The following is a 20,468-nucleotide window of genomic DNA, read 5'->3' as shown; positions in this document are numbered from 1 at the left end:
ATGTTTAGAGATCATACATTCAATGGTATCTTAAATTTGTTTACTTCTACTAATATCGTCTATATATGAATTATTTTTGGCGGGACATATAACTCAAACTTCGGAATATACATGTGTTATTGAATTAGTGTCCTAAGGTCATATAGGAAGAAGGTATGGCTCATAACACAATTTGCAACGAAGCCATTTATGTTGTGTCTAACTATTAATTTGTTTTAAGTGTGTCGTACAATATAAATACCTCTTTAAAAGATGTACAGACATTTATTTTTCACTGCTGTGCACATAAAAAAAAGCGGACAAACGGGCACGGAAGTGCCCGTTTGAACGCTAGTATTTATAAAGAAAATCAATTAAAATAAAATAAATTACATCAACGTGAATTTCATCTTCCACGTTTCATCATCACCATATTCATCTTCTAACATGAAACTCTAAATTCGTGTTGGTCCGTAGCCACTTTCGAACAATCCGAAATTATTCATTGTGCTTATCTCATTTTTACATATTTTTTCCCAAACTTAACACAACATTCATCGTGTTCGTCCCTGTTTGTCGACGGTTGCAATAATTGACGTTGCTCAAATTTCTCGACGGTTCTCCAGCAGCTGCCATGTTCTTATACCAAAATTTCAATTCACGAGACTATGCTTTATAATTTCTACCGCGATTGTATTTCTTTCAGAATCGTAAACCTTGTCCTTTTTCCATGCAAACTGAAACCATATTCCATTTTCCAAAAATTGAAAAACATTCTTGATCTATCGAATCTGAGATTCACATGATTATTTTTCTCGCACATCTCATGTACAAAGAAAATCAGTCAAACTTGCATTTTTATGTTTTGCATTTCTCTGAAGATGTTTGTTTTGATTTGGGAATTTAGGGTTTATTCGTTTTAATGCCCACGATATCGTTTATTGATTGTGTTTGTTTTGATTTTGGGATTTAGGGTTTCATTGAAGAAGAGGGTTCTTATTTGCAGAGAGTAAGAGTAAGAGGGTTCTTATTTTAAGTTTATTGATTAGATATTCAAAGTTGTTTGCTCTGATTTTGTTGTGGTTTTGATCTAATTTCTGCAGGTACGAGGTATTCTTAACAATCATACAAAGTAAGCGAATCCTTCCCCTACAAGTGGATAAACAAGAAATGGAAAGAAGGTTTTCATGTCACCTCAATGGCTACTGCTGGAAACAGCTGGGTATTATTATGCCTTGCAATGCTGGATTCAGTGATCAGGTTTGTTGTTGATTTGTATTCTATTTTTTGGCGCTGTATCTGCTATTTATGCCATTACTAACCTTTTCAATGTAGGTGGTCGAACTGGATTTCCTCTATCTGAGTGAAGGAATCCATAAACGTTGGGATAATGGTTATAGGATTACGGCAAATGCAGCTACACTGGATCAATCTGCGCTTATATTAAGTATCCCGAGGAACAGGCTCGGTGATGAAACTCAGGAAACTCTGCGCACATCTCAATTTTCCAGTGCTCATGTAAAGGTAGGGCAAGTTGAATGACTCTCTAATTTCTTAAAATTATTATCAAAACTGGTCCCCCTCATTATAATTTGTTGTTGTGTTCAGGAAAAATGGTCAAAAAACCTTTATCTTGCCCATTTGTGCTATAGGCGCACAATATGCTGATTGATCTCCATTACCATCGGAATTTGATTGACAAAAGAATTATGGATTGTCTGCTGCCGTATCATATATAACATCTTTTTGAAGACACTATTTGTGCCAGCAGAGAATCATATTTGTTCTCTGTTGTATAGTTTATTTTTACACCGTTCTCTACCCTTTTAATGTATGATTTACTTTTGCTGTGAATATGGCAGGGTACTGTATGTTTTATTAGCTATTATATATGTTCATCAATTGATCTTGTGTATACTGATCTTTTTCTGTTACAGATCTTGGTCTCTCACAATGGGTAAATCGCCTGGAAAATGGATCAAAATGGAACTGTTTGGGAAGAAGTCATCCTAATCAAATATGCCAAGAGGAAGAGAGGTAATACTGTACTAATAATGCTATTAAAGTTCAGGCAGCTTCGACACTCAGTCATCATCAAACTACGTTTACATTTCATGAATACATTCCCAAATATTCTTTTAAGTTACATTATTGGTGACATGGCACAAATATTGAAATCATTGCTGCTAAGATTGAAAATATCGCTGCATTCTCTCAACTAAAACGAAAGTACTTTGATATGATCTGTAATGAAAATTCTGACTTATTTTACTATAATATGATTTTGAAGCTTGTTAATCAAAAAGAAAGAGTTGTTACTTCCAAGGTTTCAGAAACTGGTTTGGCTTTAGAGCCAATCGTCATTACTATTCCCAGACACGAGGAAGAGTTGGAGCTGGAGAGTAGAGAAGCAGAAAATGTTTTGCCTGGGAATCAAGAAATTGACAAAGTGGGACATGTACATCAAGATGCACCACTTGATCCAGAAATATTGAGGCGGGAGGAAGCAGTTACGAAAGCACAAGCTGCTTTCAGGGGTTATTTGGTATGTGAACTGTTATAGATACTTTAATGATTAAACTGTAAGTGCCATTTAGTCTGACAATTAAGAATTTTAAACTATAAAATATGAAACATGAAAAAGATATTTTAAAGTACACTTTATGATTGTAAATTCAATTATGATAACATATGGCTTGAAGGCTTTGCTCGATTGAGAGATGAAGTTTAGAAGATTTTTAGTGTTTACTTAATTCTATTGCACAACCTTGAGGCCTAGTGCAGCGTTAGTTATCATATGATAAATATTAATAATCCAAATTTTTTTATGATTTGTCTTTCCTTCCTCCTTAATTTCACTTTTGATTATAAATTTGTGATCTTAATTTATGAAGTCGATTTTTGGACTATGGCATATTTATTTCTGAAGAGCAACTGTCAAGCAATGTAAAAACTGTCTTCATTGTAAACAGAAGATCTAGTTATTTCTTTCAGGTTAAAATTAATTATCAAATACTTTCTCGATGGAGATCAACACACTCGGTTCACTCTGATATGTCACTCAAGACAGAAAACCTTATTTCCTCACTAAGTTTGCTGCTGCCCTATCATATATAACATCTTTTTGAAGATACTATTTGTGCCAGTAGAGAATCATATTGGTTCTCTATTATATAGTTTATTTTTACATTGTTCTCTACCCTTTTAATGTGTGATTTACTTTTGCTGTGAAATTTGGCAGGGTAATGTATGTTTTATCATGCAACTGCAATCAACCACCAAAGTAGAATCATGAAGAGAAGATGTGTTGTTTAATTATAACATGTATGTCCTTTTTAAACAGTACAGTCAACCTTATTAGCTCATGCTCATTCGCTGGTGAGTTCGTTTCACTACCAGCGAGTTGGATATGATAATTATCGTTGGTGAGTTCGTTTAACTGCCTGTAAACTTAAATTTACATTTTAACTCATTTTCTCCTTCTGAATGCATTTATTTGTGCAGGTGTTTTGGATGTCGATGGATCTAATTATTGCTCGAACCGTGACTACAAAGGAATCTCTTGTCTTTAGAGAGTTAATAGATATCACTGAGAGTAAGGTTAATAGATTAACAACTCTCTAAACTTTTTTCAAATGTTCATAACTTTTAAATATTTTAATTTATGAAAACTTGAAGAGAACTATTTTTTATGGCATGCAGCTGTCATTCTTGAAAAGCTTTCTTGTAAGATTAATGATCATTCTTGGATGCGGATGTTGTGCATTGTCTTTAGATCCTATGAACCAATTTGACTAGCATTTGGTTGAGACAATAATTAGAGTTGATACATGGAAAATATCCTCTCCTATAAACCTTGCCACTAATGAGAATAACATGAGAATGACACGGAGTTGAGCTTAAGACAGATATGTTTTGTACAGGTAATGAAAACATGAGATTTCTTATGTTTCTAACCTGAAGTACTTTTATTTCATAGTTATTTCTGCTTCACTGACATGAAGTTTTTCAGTGGAGGTTGATTTGTTGTTCATGCTCATAGATCCTCCTGCAATTTTTCAGTAAACGATTTTTCAACTGATGGAACCAGACGGGCGGTCCAGATAAAAATATTTTATGTTTTCTTGATCTAGATATTGATTTATCCGCTTACACCATGTGCACTACATTATGACTTTATGTTTTTGTTAGACACCAAAGGCAGACTTAGCACAACTAGAACTTATCATGAGATGAAAAAAACGTGGAACCAACTGCAACAAAGTTTCTCAACTATGGTAAGAAATGTGTGATCTATTTAAAGTTTTTGTTTAATGTTGATGAGAAACACCAATATACTAACCACTGATTGATAATTTCCAGTATCATGTTCCTTATTCACGGCTGAAACCAACAAGGTTCAACAACAATGCAAACGTTTCTTCCTCATTCTTCCTTCAGGAAATTGACTAGATAATTTGCTTGCTTCTAACCAGTTGCGAAAAACCAGTGGTTGACGAGGTGTTCATGTCTATTGTTGGTGATAGGAAATCACAAATGTCACTAATTTTGTGTATTGGCTCTGTTCATTGAAGGGTTTTCACTTGATTTGCTTTCAGATGAATTGAGAAAAACTACCATTCAAAGAATTACATCTGATTATTTTGACTTAATCGACAACTTTGATGAAGCTTCATTGATGGCATGTTCCTCTGGTTTATTTGGGATTCCAGTTTTAATCCTTTCTGCTTCTTTGCAATCTTCTTTGCAATCACTGTAAGTACTTTGGAAGATCTCTAAAGCTTAGGATGTTGATTCCTTCCGCCAATAGAATAGCACTCAAAACTTGGACTTGTTGGTAATTACGACGCTACTGGAAAAAATTCAAATAATCCAAAGTATGGATCAGATTTCGTATCGCTGCTAACACCGTAAATCTGTGGACATCTCGTACTGCAATAGTTGATCCCTCTATTATTTGCAACACTAAGAATGAGCCAAATTTTGTGAATGTAATTTCCATATATAAATTTAAATTGTACCTAATTCTCTACAGCTTAAAGATGAAACCGAGTAGTTTTTTAATTTATTTTCCCATTCTTGTTTTACGAGCCCCCTCAAACACAAGATGGTCAACTTAGTTTAACAGCACTTTTGATAGTGATTTTACATGACTCGACTATGAGCATGATTGAATTCAGCTGCATAATTTCGTCGAATTTGGTTGCATAACTTGGTTGAATTCAGCAACACAATTTTGTTGAATTCAATTACGTAATTTTGTCAGATTCTGTTGCAGAACTTTGTTAAATTGAGCTGAATTTGACAGCACAATTTTGTCGAATTCAGCTACATAATTTTATCGAATTCTGCTGCATAACTTTGTTAAATTGTGCAGAATTTAACATCACAATTTTGTTGAATTCGACTGCATAATTTTGTGGAATTCAGATGCATAACTTTGTTGAAATGGGAATAAACGCATAACTTTGAAAATTGCTACTTCCATGTTATGTCTCTTTCTTTCAGCTAAATTAAACTTTTCCTTGCAATACTCGTGAACAAGAAATTCACTACACTTCATGGTATGAATATTAGACAAAATAGAAATTAGGATCAATAACAGTTTCAAAAGCTCCATTGAAAGAAAATGGTAAGAAAAGGAAAATAGGATGTTGCAGAAGTCTTAAAGGTGAATGTTTTTATAGAGTTGAAAGATTTAATAAACAAGTTTTGTTGCATTGTTTGTTGGTATTTGTTTCTACATTTTCAAACCATTTTTGTAGTGGAGAATTTTGTCAAGTGCTGTTTGTTTCAGGTATAATTAGTGTATACTGAATCTCTTGAGAGTAAAGCTCTCAAAAACAAATGTTCAAACAGGACTACACTTATTTGGCATAACATAAAACCTAGCCAAAATATACAACAATTACATACAGACTAACCTACACCAAAATTTACATTTATATTACAAGTAACCGATGCAGCAGCTTCATCTCTACAAGATGTTTTCAATTTACAAGCCTCGCTAGAAGATACTGGGTAAGTTTTGATTTTTACTCAATACGTTTTGATGCCAATTCCCATTCCATTAGATAGAGAAGAATGAGTGGGATATTCTGTACCAAGTTGAGAGTTAGTTGGAATCTCGGAGACTGTATCCATGGGAGATAAAGTATCACATTGTTCTGTTACATTTCTATCTGCTTGAAACTGAACCACCTCAGGGGACCCAATTTGCATTCTACTCGAGAGGGAAGCTAGGGATAATTCGAAAGAACTAACATTTGTATCCATCATAGTTCCTTGCTCTAGAAACAATGTTGACATCTGGGCATAGACAGCAGAAAAAATTATGCCACTAGACCAAATTAGAAGCATGGGAATCAAGATTTTCAATTCTTCCATCTGTGAAACAGAGCAAAGCCTCCATGGATTAGAATAGTTGCCACTTCTGTTGTTCTCTGAATCAGACACTACAACTTCTCTATCAAAATACCTTTATTTAAACATCAAGAAAAATATTATTAGTAGGAAGCAAAATAAAATTAAAAAAAATGTCGAAACTTGAAATTTTAGCATACAATTTCTAAGTGAGGTGATGATATTCTATAGGAAAAATGTTGACATGCAATGCATCCTACAAAAATGACAAAGGAGAAACAAGAAAATACAGAATCTGATATTAGCACACTGGATGGATATACCATGACAAAAATCTCTAGTAAATTTCATCATTTGAAAAAGAGTTTTGCTATCCTTATACTAGATTAGTTACGCCATTCAGCTACACCGTAGCTTTTTTCAAAATTTGTAAGCGTGACACAGAAATCAAGGCAAGAGAAAAATAATAAAAAAACAAAAAGTATATGAAATGGTATAAATATACGGTGTAGTGTCAATTCTAGGAGTAAGTTTAGCATTTCTCTTTGAAAAAAAGATTAAAGGTTGCATCTTGTACAATCATTTCTAACAATACAGAACGGGAAACAATTATTCGCAAAGTTGAGTGATTAAAGTAACATAATAATTTAGTCACACACTTATCTAATCATGACTTATAAAAGAAAGCAATGTAATATGTGATTCACAGCCGGTGTTCAGTCATTGGCATTAATATATATGCTTACAGACAAAGTGAAGCGTGAAACACAACAGTATCTCTATGCATCAATTAGGATTCAATTATCATGAATAATTGTTTGTGGTATACTGAATCATTTCTCCTCTCATCTCTTTCTGTGTGTAATAATAAAGTAATTTCTCTTAATATAAATAATAGCTCAAAAGAAATATTAGACAACATAGTTGCTTAAATTAGACCTAAACAACACATAAACAACTCCTATAGCTTTGGAGCAGGGCTCATATTTCAAATTTTTTCATAAACAACAATCAATTCCACATCCAGTTAGCAGGTTTGTTTTAAACACTAAATTCCACATCCAATATTATCCACCTAGCCTCCCAAGTCCGTAACATTCATATACATATATTCTACAAACGAAAACAACTCCAAAAAGTCACTGCCAACGATTTATGCCCAGTTCAACAATAGTTTCAGAATTCTACTATCATCAAGTCATTACCAAGCTTGGCCAAAATTAAGTGACAGATCTAGTTCTAGTTCGCTATTACAGATGTACCGATGGAACTTCTATTAAATTAGTTATTCAATTCTATGTACGGATCAGAACTTACTTGCGTGCTAGCATGACCCTTCAAACCATCAATCCAACTGTATCTGACACCATCACTGAACTGTTCTTTCTGTAGGTACAATATGTGCTGGAAAAAATACAACAGTATTATTTCATAAATTCTTCAAGACTTAGGAATAAACATAATGGAGAAGTTGATACAAACCTTTGGCAAATATGGATTCTCATCATCATCAAAGGCCTTGCGCACTATCCATTTCTCTATCCTTTTAAGATCAGGCCTTATCTGAGAAATTTGTCAAAAATTTCAAGAGGGGGTTAAAACATGATACAAGAAGAATCATGCATGAGACATGATCATCAAAAGAATAAAACTTGAACATTTAAACTAAAGCAAAAAGTTAAAATGACATTTAAATTTATTTTACAGCAACCTAACATAATCTCAATCAACAATGTATCCAACCCAATTTGAACTGTTATGCTGCATGACAAGACAAGATGAACAATAGGAAAAAAAAAGTAAAGGTAAATATCATTTTCCACTCTGGATCGATGGCCATGGTTGTGCTGATAAATTCCTTATCCAAGAACGGTACACGTGCCTCTATAATCCAAGCGGAAGTTGATTTATTGGCTCTTAGGCAATCATAAAGATGAAGTGCTTTAATCTGTCAAATCATCAAAACAATAAAAAAAATGAATAAACAGGTCAAAAAGTAATCAAAATATGGGGCGTAATGATTATAGTATATTACTTTTCGGCATGTTTCTTCATGAAGCTCTTCCTTGTTAGGTGCCTTATGAAAATACAGGTAACCTCCAAATATTTCATCTAAACCTTCTCCGGAAAGAACCATTTTCACTCCCAATTATTTAATTATCCTAGACATGAGAAACATTGGAGTACTTGCTCTCACAGTTGTTACATCATATGTTTTAGTATGGTAAATGACTTCCTCGAGTGCATCTATACCTTCCTGATATAGCCAACATTAAATATTACCTGAGTTAGCAATAAGAATATCATCGGCACAAATGTAAAAAAAAGATGAAATAATGTATGAGACAGGTTACCTGAACCGTGAAATGAAGTTCGTGGCGACGAGTACCAAGATAATCTGCTACCTCTTTTGCAGCTTTCAAATCCAGAGAGCCCTGAATGATGGAAAAATATGCCATGAAGCATGTAAGACCATTTACAATGGGGGTGTTGAAAAAATTATTCAATAGTTGAATGTCTACAATGGTTTGTTGAATGAGGTGTTTAATGTGATGTGGATTAATTTAGGGGTGTTCGCGGGCCGGTTTGGTTCGGTTTTGAGAGAATCCGATACCCAAACCGATTAAAATTAAATGGATTGGTTTGGATTGGATTTATAAATTTTTGCGATAAAGCCCAAACCGAACCGATCCGAGAAACAACGGATTGGTTTGGGTTGGATTGATCGGGTAGATAAAAATTGCAAAAATATTTTTAAAAAATAACTTATTTACAAAAATTAATTTTTCATAATATTATAAAAAATATAATATTAATAGTATTCAAATTTAAATATTATACTACAAAATTTTCTCTAATAGATTCAAAAATATCTCACAAAAATAATATCTAAGATTAAGACTTTTGAATCTATAACTAGTCACTTGAATTAATATAATAATGAATGTGTTTCATAATTTTATGTTCATTTATCATATTACACTATCAATTTTCTAATAACAAATTAAAATAGCATAACTTGTCCACACACAACATTTTATTTTTTTCTTATTGAAGTTGAATGCTTTGTAGTAATTTTCATGATAATTAATTATGGTTGGTTTGGGTTGGGCTTGCGGGTAGAAAGTTGAAAATCCGATGCCCGAACCGATTGTCATTGGATTTCATTGGTTTGGTTCGGTTCTTGCCCGAACTGAAAAAATATCCAACCCAAACACTATGGTTTGGTTCGGATTCTGGTTTGGTTCGGATTTACCCGAACCAATGAACACCCCTAGATTAATTGGTGTTGAAAAGATTCAACATGTTGAATGAGAAAAAAGTGGGGCCACATGCAACACTTTACACAATTTTATTGGTTGTTGTGATTATTTAGATTTTATTTTCTTTTAATCGTTTAAAATTAATTATTTCATAGTAAATAAATTTTTTATTTATTTTTATCAAAATTCATTATTTTTTTCCTCTATAAATAGAGACTTGGTTCATTTGATTTGGACTCATAAAAAAAATTATTTTTTTTCCTCTATAAATAGAGACTTGGTTCTTTTTTAGTGTGTTGTGTGTTTAGTGTATTTATTGCATTTTTAAGTTTTTTTATAATTTTATTTTTTTAAAAAATAACTATTTTTACATCTCTTATTTATTACTTGCAAGAAAAAAAATTAAGAATAGAAAATTAGAAAAAATAAATAAATTATTAAATTTTAAAAAAAAAGTTTAAATATTAATTATTTTAATTTAATTTTAATTGATAATAGATATTAATATATAATCATAAAAACAAAACTTTAAAAGAAAATAAGAATATGATGTGGGGTAGGGTGTTGAATTTTATTAAACAAAACCATTGTAGTGAAAAAAATTGAATAGGTGTTGAATTATTAGGTGGAAGAGAGAGAAGATGATGTGGAAGATAAAAAGTGAAAAAGTAGGGTGTTGAATAATGTAACCATTGTACATAGTCTAAATGCTAATATACTACGAAACGTGAACGATGGATAATACAACTCATTTTCACCTAACACGGGAAATAATTATTACCTTTAAACCAATGCAGAAAGTATGTAACTGTGATCCCCACTGCTGAGAAGCGTCAGATTGAGACAAGTGTCGATTGGCCACCGCAGCAACAAGTGATGAGTCTAGTCCTCCAGACAAAAGAACTCTAAAAGGCACATCAGTCATCAGTCTTTTAATTACAGCCTGCATGATATCACATTTAAAATAAGTAAATAGTTAAAAGGGGTGTTAGTAAGGTTATCCGTTAGTATGAGACTCAAGTACACCAAAAGAAGTCACTACATGTAAAAGGAGGACCAGTGTTGTCAATTGTGGATAGCGAAAAATAGATGCTTGTTCAAATTCCGATACGCAACAATGTTGTAGCACCACTATAATCCCTATTTGACAACACTTTATATCCATGCAATGCCATTGGTCTAGAACTAACAGAATCTACCAATGAGTATAGTGAATCAAACTAACTAAGCTAGCCTATCAAATAGCAACAGCCGGCACATGCCTTACATACAGAAAATACAAAGTATAACATATATATTATATACTCCTAATACTTCTCCACAAGATCAAGGTGGTGAATGAAACACAACTTTGAGCTTGTTTCTCAAATCTTGGAAGGCAATGGTCGACAAGGGCTTGGTCATAATGTCTGCAAGCTGAGCTGAGGCTGGCACATGCTGTATCTTAAGCTTGTTGGCCATTACTCTTTCTCTAACAAAGTGAATATCAAGTTCTATATGTTTTGTTCTGACATGTAAGACAGGATTATAGGATAGTAGAACAACACTGAGATTATCACAGAGTAGTGTAGGTGAGAAATATTTGATTTTCAATTCAGTAAGTAAAGATTCGAGCCATAATACCTCTGAAGTAGTGTGAGCTAATGCCATGTACTCTACTTCTGCACTAGACTTAGCAACAAGTGTTTGTTTCGTAAAGCTCCATGAAATCAAATTAGGACCAATGAAGATACATGTACCCGAGGTTGACCTTCTATCATCCGGGTCATTAGCCCAGTCAGAATCACTATAGGCTCTTAGAGATAAAGGTTGGTTTGGAGTGGCTGGAGATAGAAGAAGTCCCATTAAAGTAGAGCCACTCAGATATCACAGTATCCTTTTGACCATGCTCCAATGACTTTGTAGAGGAGTAGCCATGAATTTGCAATGCCTTGTTGACACAATATGCAATGTTTGGTCTGGTGGGGTGATGTATTGTAAAGCTCCCACAACTGATCTGTAGAGATGAGGGTCTTCCAAAAAATCAGAACCTAACTTGCTTGGTTTACAATGACTGAGTATAGGAACGTGTACTTCATTTGCAGTTTCCATGTTTACTTTGGAGATTAGATCTTTTATATATTTTGTTTGTGTCAATACAAGGGAGCCATTGCTTCTATAGTGAACTTCCAGCCCTAAGAAATATTCAGACTTACCAAGCTTCTTTAGAGCAAACTGATCATGAAGATGATTGATCAACTTCTGGATTAGATATGCAGAAGATCCCGTGACCAGAATATCATCAACATATACAAGAATATATAAAGTAATACCTTGATGATTGTAGATGAACAATGAATGATCATACTTGCTAGCAACAAACCCAAAATGAAAGAGTGTTTGATGCAGTTTTTCATACCAGAACCTAGGTGTCTGCTTTAGCCCATACAAAGTTCTATTCAGTTTACAAACCAAAGCTTTATTTTCATGTTCAAAGCCGAGTGGTTGTTGCATATAGATTTCCTCATGGAGAGCTCCATTGAGAAAGGCATTATTTATGTCTATTTGTTGCACTTCCCAACTGTAAGTTAGGGCCAAAGTGAGGATAACCTTGATGGTGTCTGGTTTTACCAATGGATTGAAGGTTTCATGGAAATAAAGACTATATTATTGGTTTAAACCTTTGGCCACAAGTCTGGCTTTGTGTTTACTGATGGTGCTATCAGAATTTTCTTTAAATTTGAACACCCATCTACAGCCTATGGCCTTTCTATGGGAGGGTAAAGAAGTTAGCGCCAGGTGTTTTTGTCTAAAAGGACATTATACTCTTGTTGCATAGCTTCAACTCATTTTGGTTCAGCTAAAGCTTGTTTAAGGTTAGCTGGTTCACACACAGCTAGAAAGGTTTTAGGCTGCGATTTCCTGATTTTCCTCTAGTAACCATAGAGTGTATGTTAGTGACTAGGGAAGAAGCAAGAGAATTATGTGGAATAGGAGAAGTACTGGCAGCATGTTGTGAAGGTTGAGTATGAACTGAAGGATTTAAAAAATCCTCATTATGTGGGCTTAAAGTGTGATTCTGAATTGGAGAGCCATGTTGGTCATGGGAAGAAATCAAGGTCTGTTCGGTGGAGACAAATTGGTCATGTTGCAGACTAGGAGAGGGACTGTTCATACTGAAGTTGACTGGAGCAATAGAAATTGAATTAGTAGGATCATAATGATTCCCACTAGGTGAGGGGTTGTCACTCTCAACTGTGATATTTTTGTACTTTATGGAGATAGGAATAAACTTAGGGAAGGATGGGACACACTGCTGGTTTTTGTCTAGTTGCATAGTGGAGTAGGGAAAGACTTTTTCATTGAAAATGACATCTTTGGAAATGTACAACCTACCCTCTTTGATGAGACATTTATACCCTTTATGTTGGGGGGGGAATACCAAGATACACACATTCAGTACTTCTTAATTGTAGTTTGTTTTTGTTATAGGGCCTTAGATGTGGGAAACAAGAGCAACCAAAAACTCTAAGAGCTGAATAGTCAGGGACTTTGTGAAACAAGGCCTGAAAGGGGGATATAGACTTAGGAAGTGTAGTGGTAGGGAGCCTGTTAATGAGGTGAACAAATGCAGTAAAGGCATGATCCCAGTAATCAATGGGCATTTTTGCATGAGCAAGTAAGTTGAGGCCCATTTCAACTATGCTCATATGTTTTCTCTCAACAGTACCATTTTGGTGTGAGGTGTGAGGGCAAGTTAACATGTGAATAATGCCTAGCTCATTAAGGAATTTAGCAAAGGGTCTGTATTGACCTCCAAAATCAGATTGTATGGCCTTAATGTTAGTATGAAATTGTGTCTTAACAAAAGTCAATTTTTTTAAAGTACCTAAGGCATCCAATTTTTGTTTAAGGAAGTACACCCAAGTGTATTTGGTGTACACATCTACAAAGGCTATGTAATAGGAAAAGCCTGACTAGAAGGGTTTGGGGAAGGTCCCCGCAAGTTAGAGTGAATTAATTCAAAAGGACTAGAATACACAGTAAATGTTAAAGGAGCACACAATCTGTGAGATTTTCCAAGGCAACATGAATTACAAAATTCAATACTATCTCTATTGCTCAAGGTAACATTACAAAGTTTTAGAATAGATTTAACCACTACAGGACTAGCATGGACAAGTCTAGTATGCCAAAGAGAGAATTTATTAGGTAGAGAATCTAAGTTTTCTGTGACCTGAGTAGTAGTAGACACACAAGCTTAATTGACTGCAGGTTGTAAGGATGACTCCAATTTGAGATTGGGAAAACAGTACAATCCTCCAGCATCAAGGGAGTATTCTAAGAGAACCTCCTTAGATGCCTGAGATTTAACAAAATAGCTGTTAGAATGGAACTCAAAGAAGACATTATTTTCTTTAGCAAATTTGGAAGCAGATAACAGATTGCGTGTAATAGTGGGAACATGAAGTAGATTGTTTAAAGATAAAATAGAATATGGTGCAGTCTTAGCCCTAAGTTTTGTTGTCCCTATGGAGTTAATTTTAAGTCCTTAGCCATTTCCGATAAGAACTTCATTGGAGCCACAATAAGGCTGGGTGTGCTGAATGTTTAAACTAGAGAAAGTAATATGATGAGAAGCACCTGAATCCGCAAACCACGCTTGTGATTCAAGGTTGGATGGAATGTTGAAATCCTCCTGATGAGCTAGAAATGCAGACGCTTGTGTAGAGCTGGAGGCTTTGTTCTTTTGATCCTCTTTTGTTTGAGTGTACTCCTGAGTGGATTTAGCTGCAAGAAGTTTAAAGTTTTCATCATACTTGTGCCAGCAGTCAATCACAGAGTGGAATACTTACCATATAGTTGGCAAGTTGGTTGATTCCCTGGAGTATACGAACCACGAGCTTTGCCACGACCACAACCTCTAGAACTGTAGCCTCGTCCCCTTGATTGTTGGAAGCCACCTCTGGTGGACTTGGGATTATTAGTTTCTTCAGTGTGTGCAAGATTGGATGAGGCAGTGTTAAGGGCAAGTTCTTGACGATATTTGTCAAGCTGAGTTTCCTGCACATACAATAGAGTCTCAATATCATAGATGGAAGAGAGTTCACCTTTATCATAGGTCATCATTATAAACAGATTGTATTCTTCTGGGAGGCCCTGCAGAATCGCGTCGATTTGGTCTCTCTCGGATATAGGATCTCCAATTGCAAGGAGTGCATCCGCAATCGCACGAATATGAAGCACATATTCTGAGATCGAGCGATTCACTTTCTTCGTTGTTTTCAGCTCAGATCGAAGCTGATGAACCATAGCCTTCATAACATCATTAAAATTCTTGTGAATCTGGTCCCAAATTTGGTACGAGTGTTTGCAAGATAGAACACGAGGGAGTACCGATTTAGAGATTATTGATAGGAGCCATGAAAAGAGCGCTTGATCTTGCACAATCCAACTTTCGTACGCATCAGAGACTTTTTCCGCAAGACAATCTTCATCGGAATTGAAAATTGGGGGAATCTGAGGGTTGACAACAAATTTATGGAGCTTATGAGATAGAATAATGCCTTCAACCTGTTAATTCCATATGAGAAAATTGCTCTCCTGAAGCTTAATCGAAAGTTTTAGTTTAAAGACGTTGTCGCCATTGGAGAAGATAGAACCTTGCGTTTCTTGATTCGGAGTTGCCATGGTGAAAGATTGAAAATGAAGAACGAAAACTGGAATCAGAGCTTCTCGGAAGCTCGGAGCTACGAACGATGATGAAGCGGAAAGGTGATTGGATTGAACGTGACTGATACCATCTTAGAAGTCAAGAATGCTCTGCATTCTCTGTAACTAACTTTTCATTGATACTACATTTTGTATAATTGTTACAAAATCGGTTACAAGGATGCATAATATATATATATATATATATATATATATATATATATATATATATATATATATATATATATATATATATATATATATATATATATATATATATATATATATGCAATGCCATTGGTCTAGAACTAACAGAATCTACCAACTAACTAAGCTAGCCTATCAAATAACATACAGAAATTACAAATACAAAGTATAACATATGAGAAATGCTATTCTTACACCATATTCATACACCAATTTAGCTTGGACAATATTTTTCATGTACGGACGTGCATTAACCAACTTCATTAACCAAATTTTTACTCTACATTAACCAAGTTTGATGACTGCTAAAAAATATTTTTAGTACCTGAATGTTGCATTAGCCAACTTCATTACTGCATTACCCAAGTTTTTATACTGCATTAACCAAGTTTGGTTACTGCTAAAAATTATTTTTAATACCTGAATGTTGCATTAACCAACTTCATTACTGCATTAACCAAGTTTTTACACTTCATTAACCAAATTTGAATAATGTTATTCTTACACCCATAAACAGTATTTTACAGTAGTCACCAAATTTGGTTAATGTAGTGTAAACACATGGTCAATGCAGTAATGAAGTTGGTTAATACAACATCCAAGTATTAAAAATAATTTTTAACAGTCATCAAACTTGGTTAATGCAGTATAAAAACTTGGTTAATGCAATAATGAAATTGGTTAATGCACGTCCGTACATGAACAATGTTGTCCGTAATTTAAAAACTAAAAAATATTTTTTATATTTATTATTATTTTATTTTAAAAAACAATGTTCACCGTATAAATACGGTAAACAGTATTTGGTGTAATTATTGGTGTATAAATATAGTGTAAAAATAGCATTACTCATATAACACACACACACACACACACATATATATATATATATATATATATATATATATATATATATATATATATATACATATATATATATATATATATACATATATATATATATATATATACATATATATATATATACATATATATATATACATATATATATATATACATATATATATATATATACATATATATATATATATATATACATATATATATATATATATATATACATATATATATATATATATATATATATATATATATATATATATATATATATATATATATATATATATATATATATATATATACTCCTAATACAAAGCTCTAAGTTTTTATTTATTTATAGTAGCTGTAGATGCACACACTATTGATGGAAAAAATTTAAATTTACTTCCCCTCTAATTAAATTTATGTTGTTGATAACATCGTCAATAATTAGGTTGTGATAGGTGAAGGATAATATGGTGAAGTTGAATTATTTCTCCATTATGGTGAACTATTAAAATAACCAATGATTTAATATTAAACAAATTGAATGGACAAGATTGGGTGCAGGTACCGTGCATAGATAAAAATCTATGCACCGTGCATAGATTACTATGGACCATTGAATCATTGGATCAAATTCTAGACATCAATTGTAATTACTCAATACTCACCACTCAATACTGGATTAAAAACATGATCTAATGGCTTAGGTAGACTTATGCATGGTGCATAAGGAAAATCCTTATGCATATTAGCCAAACCCGACAAGATTGATTATGGGTGACTTACTAACCAAATAGTAAGTAAAAAAATAAATATTTACATTTATATCCAAAATATATATTTTTAACTAAAACCCCAAATTTTATTTTAACAAGTTACACTAAAAATTTAAAAAGCTATATACATTAAAGCATGTTTCGGGAAGAGGTGAGAGGGCACATACACTATAGAATTTTAATTTATTTTGATAGCAATCTTATAGAAATGTATATTATTATTATTCAATTTATTTTAAAAATTCACAAATTATATATAGAACTCCGGCCATTTTATTTTATATTATCCTATAAATTTGTACATAAATTTTAAGAAAATAAATAGATATATTGATTTTATTAATAAAGTAAATTTTATTTATTAAAATATGTTTTAGATTAATTATATGAACTGAAATAAATAAATAGTAATATTTTGTCAAGTTTTTTTTATATGTTTAAAATGACAAAAAAGAGAAGATATAAAATTATTAAGAAATACTTATAATTTGACAAAAAAAAGTATTATATTTCATTGATTTTTTTAAATTATCATAAGCATTTTGGAAGAAAAGAAATTAGTTTTAAAGTATTCGAAAATTTAGTCAAACAAAACAAAAATAAATATGATTAAATAATTCTTTTAATATTAATAAAAAAATGAAATTTACTTCTCCGCCATGTTTTTTATTTTACTGTGTTTTTTCTGAGATGAAAATGTTGTTTAGTTTTTTAATTTTATGTTTTAAAATTTCATTTATTATTATTATTATTATTATTATTATTAATTATTTATTTATTTTTTATATTATAAATTGCTTATTAAAAAAATTAATATTTATACTTTATAAATAAAATATTTATTTGAGTCAATATTTAATTATATATATTTTTGGGTGTTTATGTAAAAGTATAAAGTAATTAAAGGTATATATTGGTCTTATATTTAAATTGATAAAAATTTGCTTAACTTGTAATAGTAAGTCATTTTTAATTCACCATAATAGACCAATTAATTTTCTTCACCATGTTAACCTTCACCGGTAGGGGTGGGAATAGGCCAGACCGACCTACAGGGCCCTATAGCCTAGCCTACTTAAGGCCAGGCCAAGCCAGGCCTATTTGATAAAAAGGCTAGGCTTGGGCTTTTTTAAAAGCCTATTTAATAAAATAGGCCGGACTCAGGTATTAAAAAAGCTTATAAAGCCTTGTAGGCCGGCCTATATTTTCATATATCTTAAAATTAGTCTAAATAGGTTGGCCTATATATGTATATATATTAGAAAAATGTTAAATAGATTGGTCTATATATGCATATATATTAGAAAAAAATGCTTAATAGGTCGGTCTAAATGTTCATATATATGCGACCTATAAGGCTTCTTAAATAATATGAATTAATTGAAAATATTAATAAGAAAAAGGCTTTTAAATAGGCTTTCAGGCCATGCCAAGCTTTTAAAAAGGCCAGGCCAGACTGAAAAAACGAGTCTATAGTAGGCCATAGACCAGGCTTAGGCCTTGTAAGTTTATCGTAGGCCAGACTCAGGCCTTATAAAGCCTAGCATATTCCCACCCCTATTCACCGGTTGTGATATTACTTTGAATTAAACTTTCTTAATGGTTTTAAATATATTAAAATAAACCAATATCTTTAATTGATTTCAGTATTTCAACATCTCTAAACAAATAAGACATTATCCAATATATCTCTCTCAATGGAAACATGACACTAATTATTGCCAAGAAGTTGTTTCATTTAATTATCTTAGTTTAACTATATTTGATAGCATAGGCAATTATGGGAATGAATGATTTAGCAGGATATCCAATTCAAATAACAAAGTCAACAAGGGCTAGAAATTGGTTTGACCATTGAAAAACAGGCAAAATAGAATGACATCATGCCCAAAGTATATGAATGCTTTGATCTCCAACATATACCAGAAATTGAAAACTAGAGGTTCAAACAGATTGAACGAATTCAATCTTAACTAAAAAAAATGTCATTCAAATTTTTTGCCTTTGAGATTCATTTTGTCCTTTGTTTCTTCTATCTTCATCTCAATTTGAAATTCCACTCTATTTAGCTCAGAAACAAGGTCTTCTGCCAAGTCTTTCTTCTTTCTTATACGGCCAATTTCCAAGTTATCTGTGCTATCTGTATCACTGTAATCCCCCCCCTCCCACATCATGTTAGATCGATTTTCCACATCTTTGTCGATATAGTCTTCGAGGGAGAAATTAGAATAGGCGTCAATTTCTTCGTATATCTCTTCAAAATTTATTTGAGGAACCTCCTCTTGAACACTACTACTGTCTGTAAGCTCCTCCAGAGGATCAAAGCCTTGAGAACTTCCATCAGCATCAAGACACTCCACATTAGCATCAACTTGAGTATTTTCTGTCTGGTTTGGAACAGTTTGCTGACTCGGAGGACCAAAAGCAACCCTATCAGGAGCCTTGTTCACATTTATATTTTCCTCATCTGATGCCTCTAAATCAAGATCAAAATTGTCAGCGTCATTCCCACGTGGTTCATCTTGTTCATCCATGTGAACGTCACCATAGTGATCATCGTCATCTGAGTTGTTATCAGATTCTGTATAAAAAAAACAAATAAGTTGCTATATGAGAATAGAAAAAAACCTATTTAATCGAATCGAATCGAATCATACCACGATCAATTCGTTTCTGAATGTTCTCTTCGAGATCCATAATCTGAGCCTTATATGATTTAATTTTGTTCTCCAGTTTCCTCACTCTCTCAGTGATAAGATGAAAAAGCTCTTGCAGATTCGCAAGGAGTTTTTTGAGATCCCCATACCAAAACACTGTAATTCCCGATAAAACCAATGGATGTTGTTGAACATAATCCCCAGCATCTTCAGCTTCAGCAACTCCATTTAAGTATCGGCACAGTTCCCCTTCTGGATCAAGCAAATTGTCCTCCTCATTGTCTATATCATATGGCTGAGTAAAAATTCTTGAATCGAAAGGATTAAGAACAGCCCTGTATGGCTTGTCATCAATCACCAAAGTATTAGCACAAGAATAGCGTTTTCCATTATCCACTGATGCCCACGCTCTATATACTTTGTTATATAGATGCTTCCCTAAACTCTCCAAATATGTATAACCCGAATCAAAACATGCATTTTGATCCTACAAAATAAAAAGCCAACATTTACATTATAACAACCATATACAAATTTTGAAAGAAAAAAAAAACTCAAACAACTTATATGAAATGAAAATATACCCAAATAAAAGGTAGATTATTTGTAAGGCTTCCTATACAAGAGGTTAAAACACCATCCAGATTATGCCTGTATTAAGGGTAATAACAATTAGTATAACACAA

The 20,468-nt window shown here is 32.9% G+C and overlaps 1 protein-coding gene and 1 pseudogene across 15 annotated transcripts; one reads left to right on the top strand and one right to left on the bottom strand.

Annotated features, from left to right (window-relative positions):
• The first annotated feature begins 370 nt into the window (after positions 1-370).
• LOC131621696 (casein kinase 1-like protein HD16) lies at positions 371-5,043 on the top strand. 15 transcript variants are annotated; one of them, XR_009289661.1, is made up of 10 exons: positions 371-807; positions 953-994; positions 1,083-1,239; positions 1,315-1,503; positions 1,588-2,016; positions 2,270-2,524; positions 3,221-3,404; positions 3,484-3,579; positions 3,682-4,256; positions 4,342-5,043. XR_009289661.1 is itself a non-coding variant. In XM_058892731.1 (7 exons), exons 1-5 carry the CDS (start codon positions 782-784, stop codon positions 1,645-1,647), a joined length of 468 nt encoding a protein of 155 aa, XP_058748714.1. In that variant the 5' UTR covers positions 372-781; the 3' UTR covers positions 1,648-2,016; positions 2,270-2,524; positions 2,974-3,214. The 15 variants fall into 15 exon arrangements, 2 of the variants coding, with proteins under 2 accessions (XP_058748714.1, XP_058748713.1); XR_009289656.1 differs by having other exon boundaries at positions 371-994; positions 1,588-1,810; positions 1,917-2,016; XR_009289665.1 differs by having other exon boundaries at positions 371-994; positions 3,682-3,902; positions 4,171-4,256.
• A 637-nt stretch (positions 5,044-5,680) lies between these two features.
• Positions 5,681-10,593, bottom strand: LOC131621637 (asparagine synthetase [glutamine-hydrolyzing] 3-like; annotated as a pseudogene).
• Positions 10,594-20,468: the final 9,875 nt, after the last annotated feature.

This window comes from Vicia villosa, unplaced genomic scaffold (genome assembly GCF_029867415.1).
Source record: "Vicia villosa cultivar HV-30 ecotype Madison, WI unplaced genomic scaffold, Vvil1.0 ctg.000010F_1_1, whole genome shotgun sequence".
Taxonomy (NCBI): Eukaryota; Viridiplantae; Streptophyta; class Magnoliopsida; order Fabales; family Fabaceae; genus Vicia; species Vicia villosa.
The sequence above is the reverse complement of the archived record's forward strand: the minus strand, read 5'-3'. Positions and strand labels throughout refer to the sequence as shown.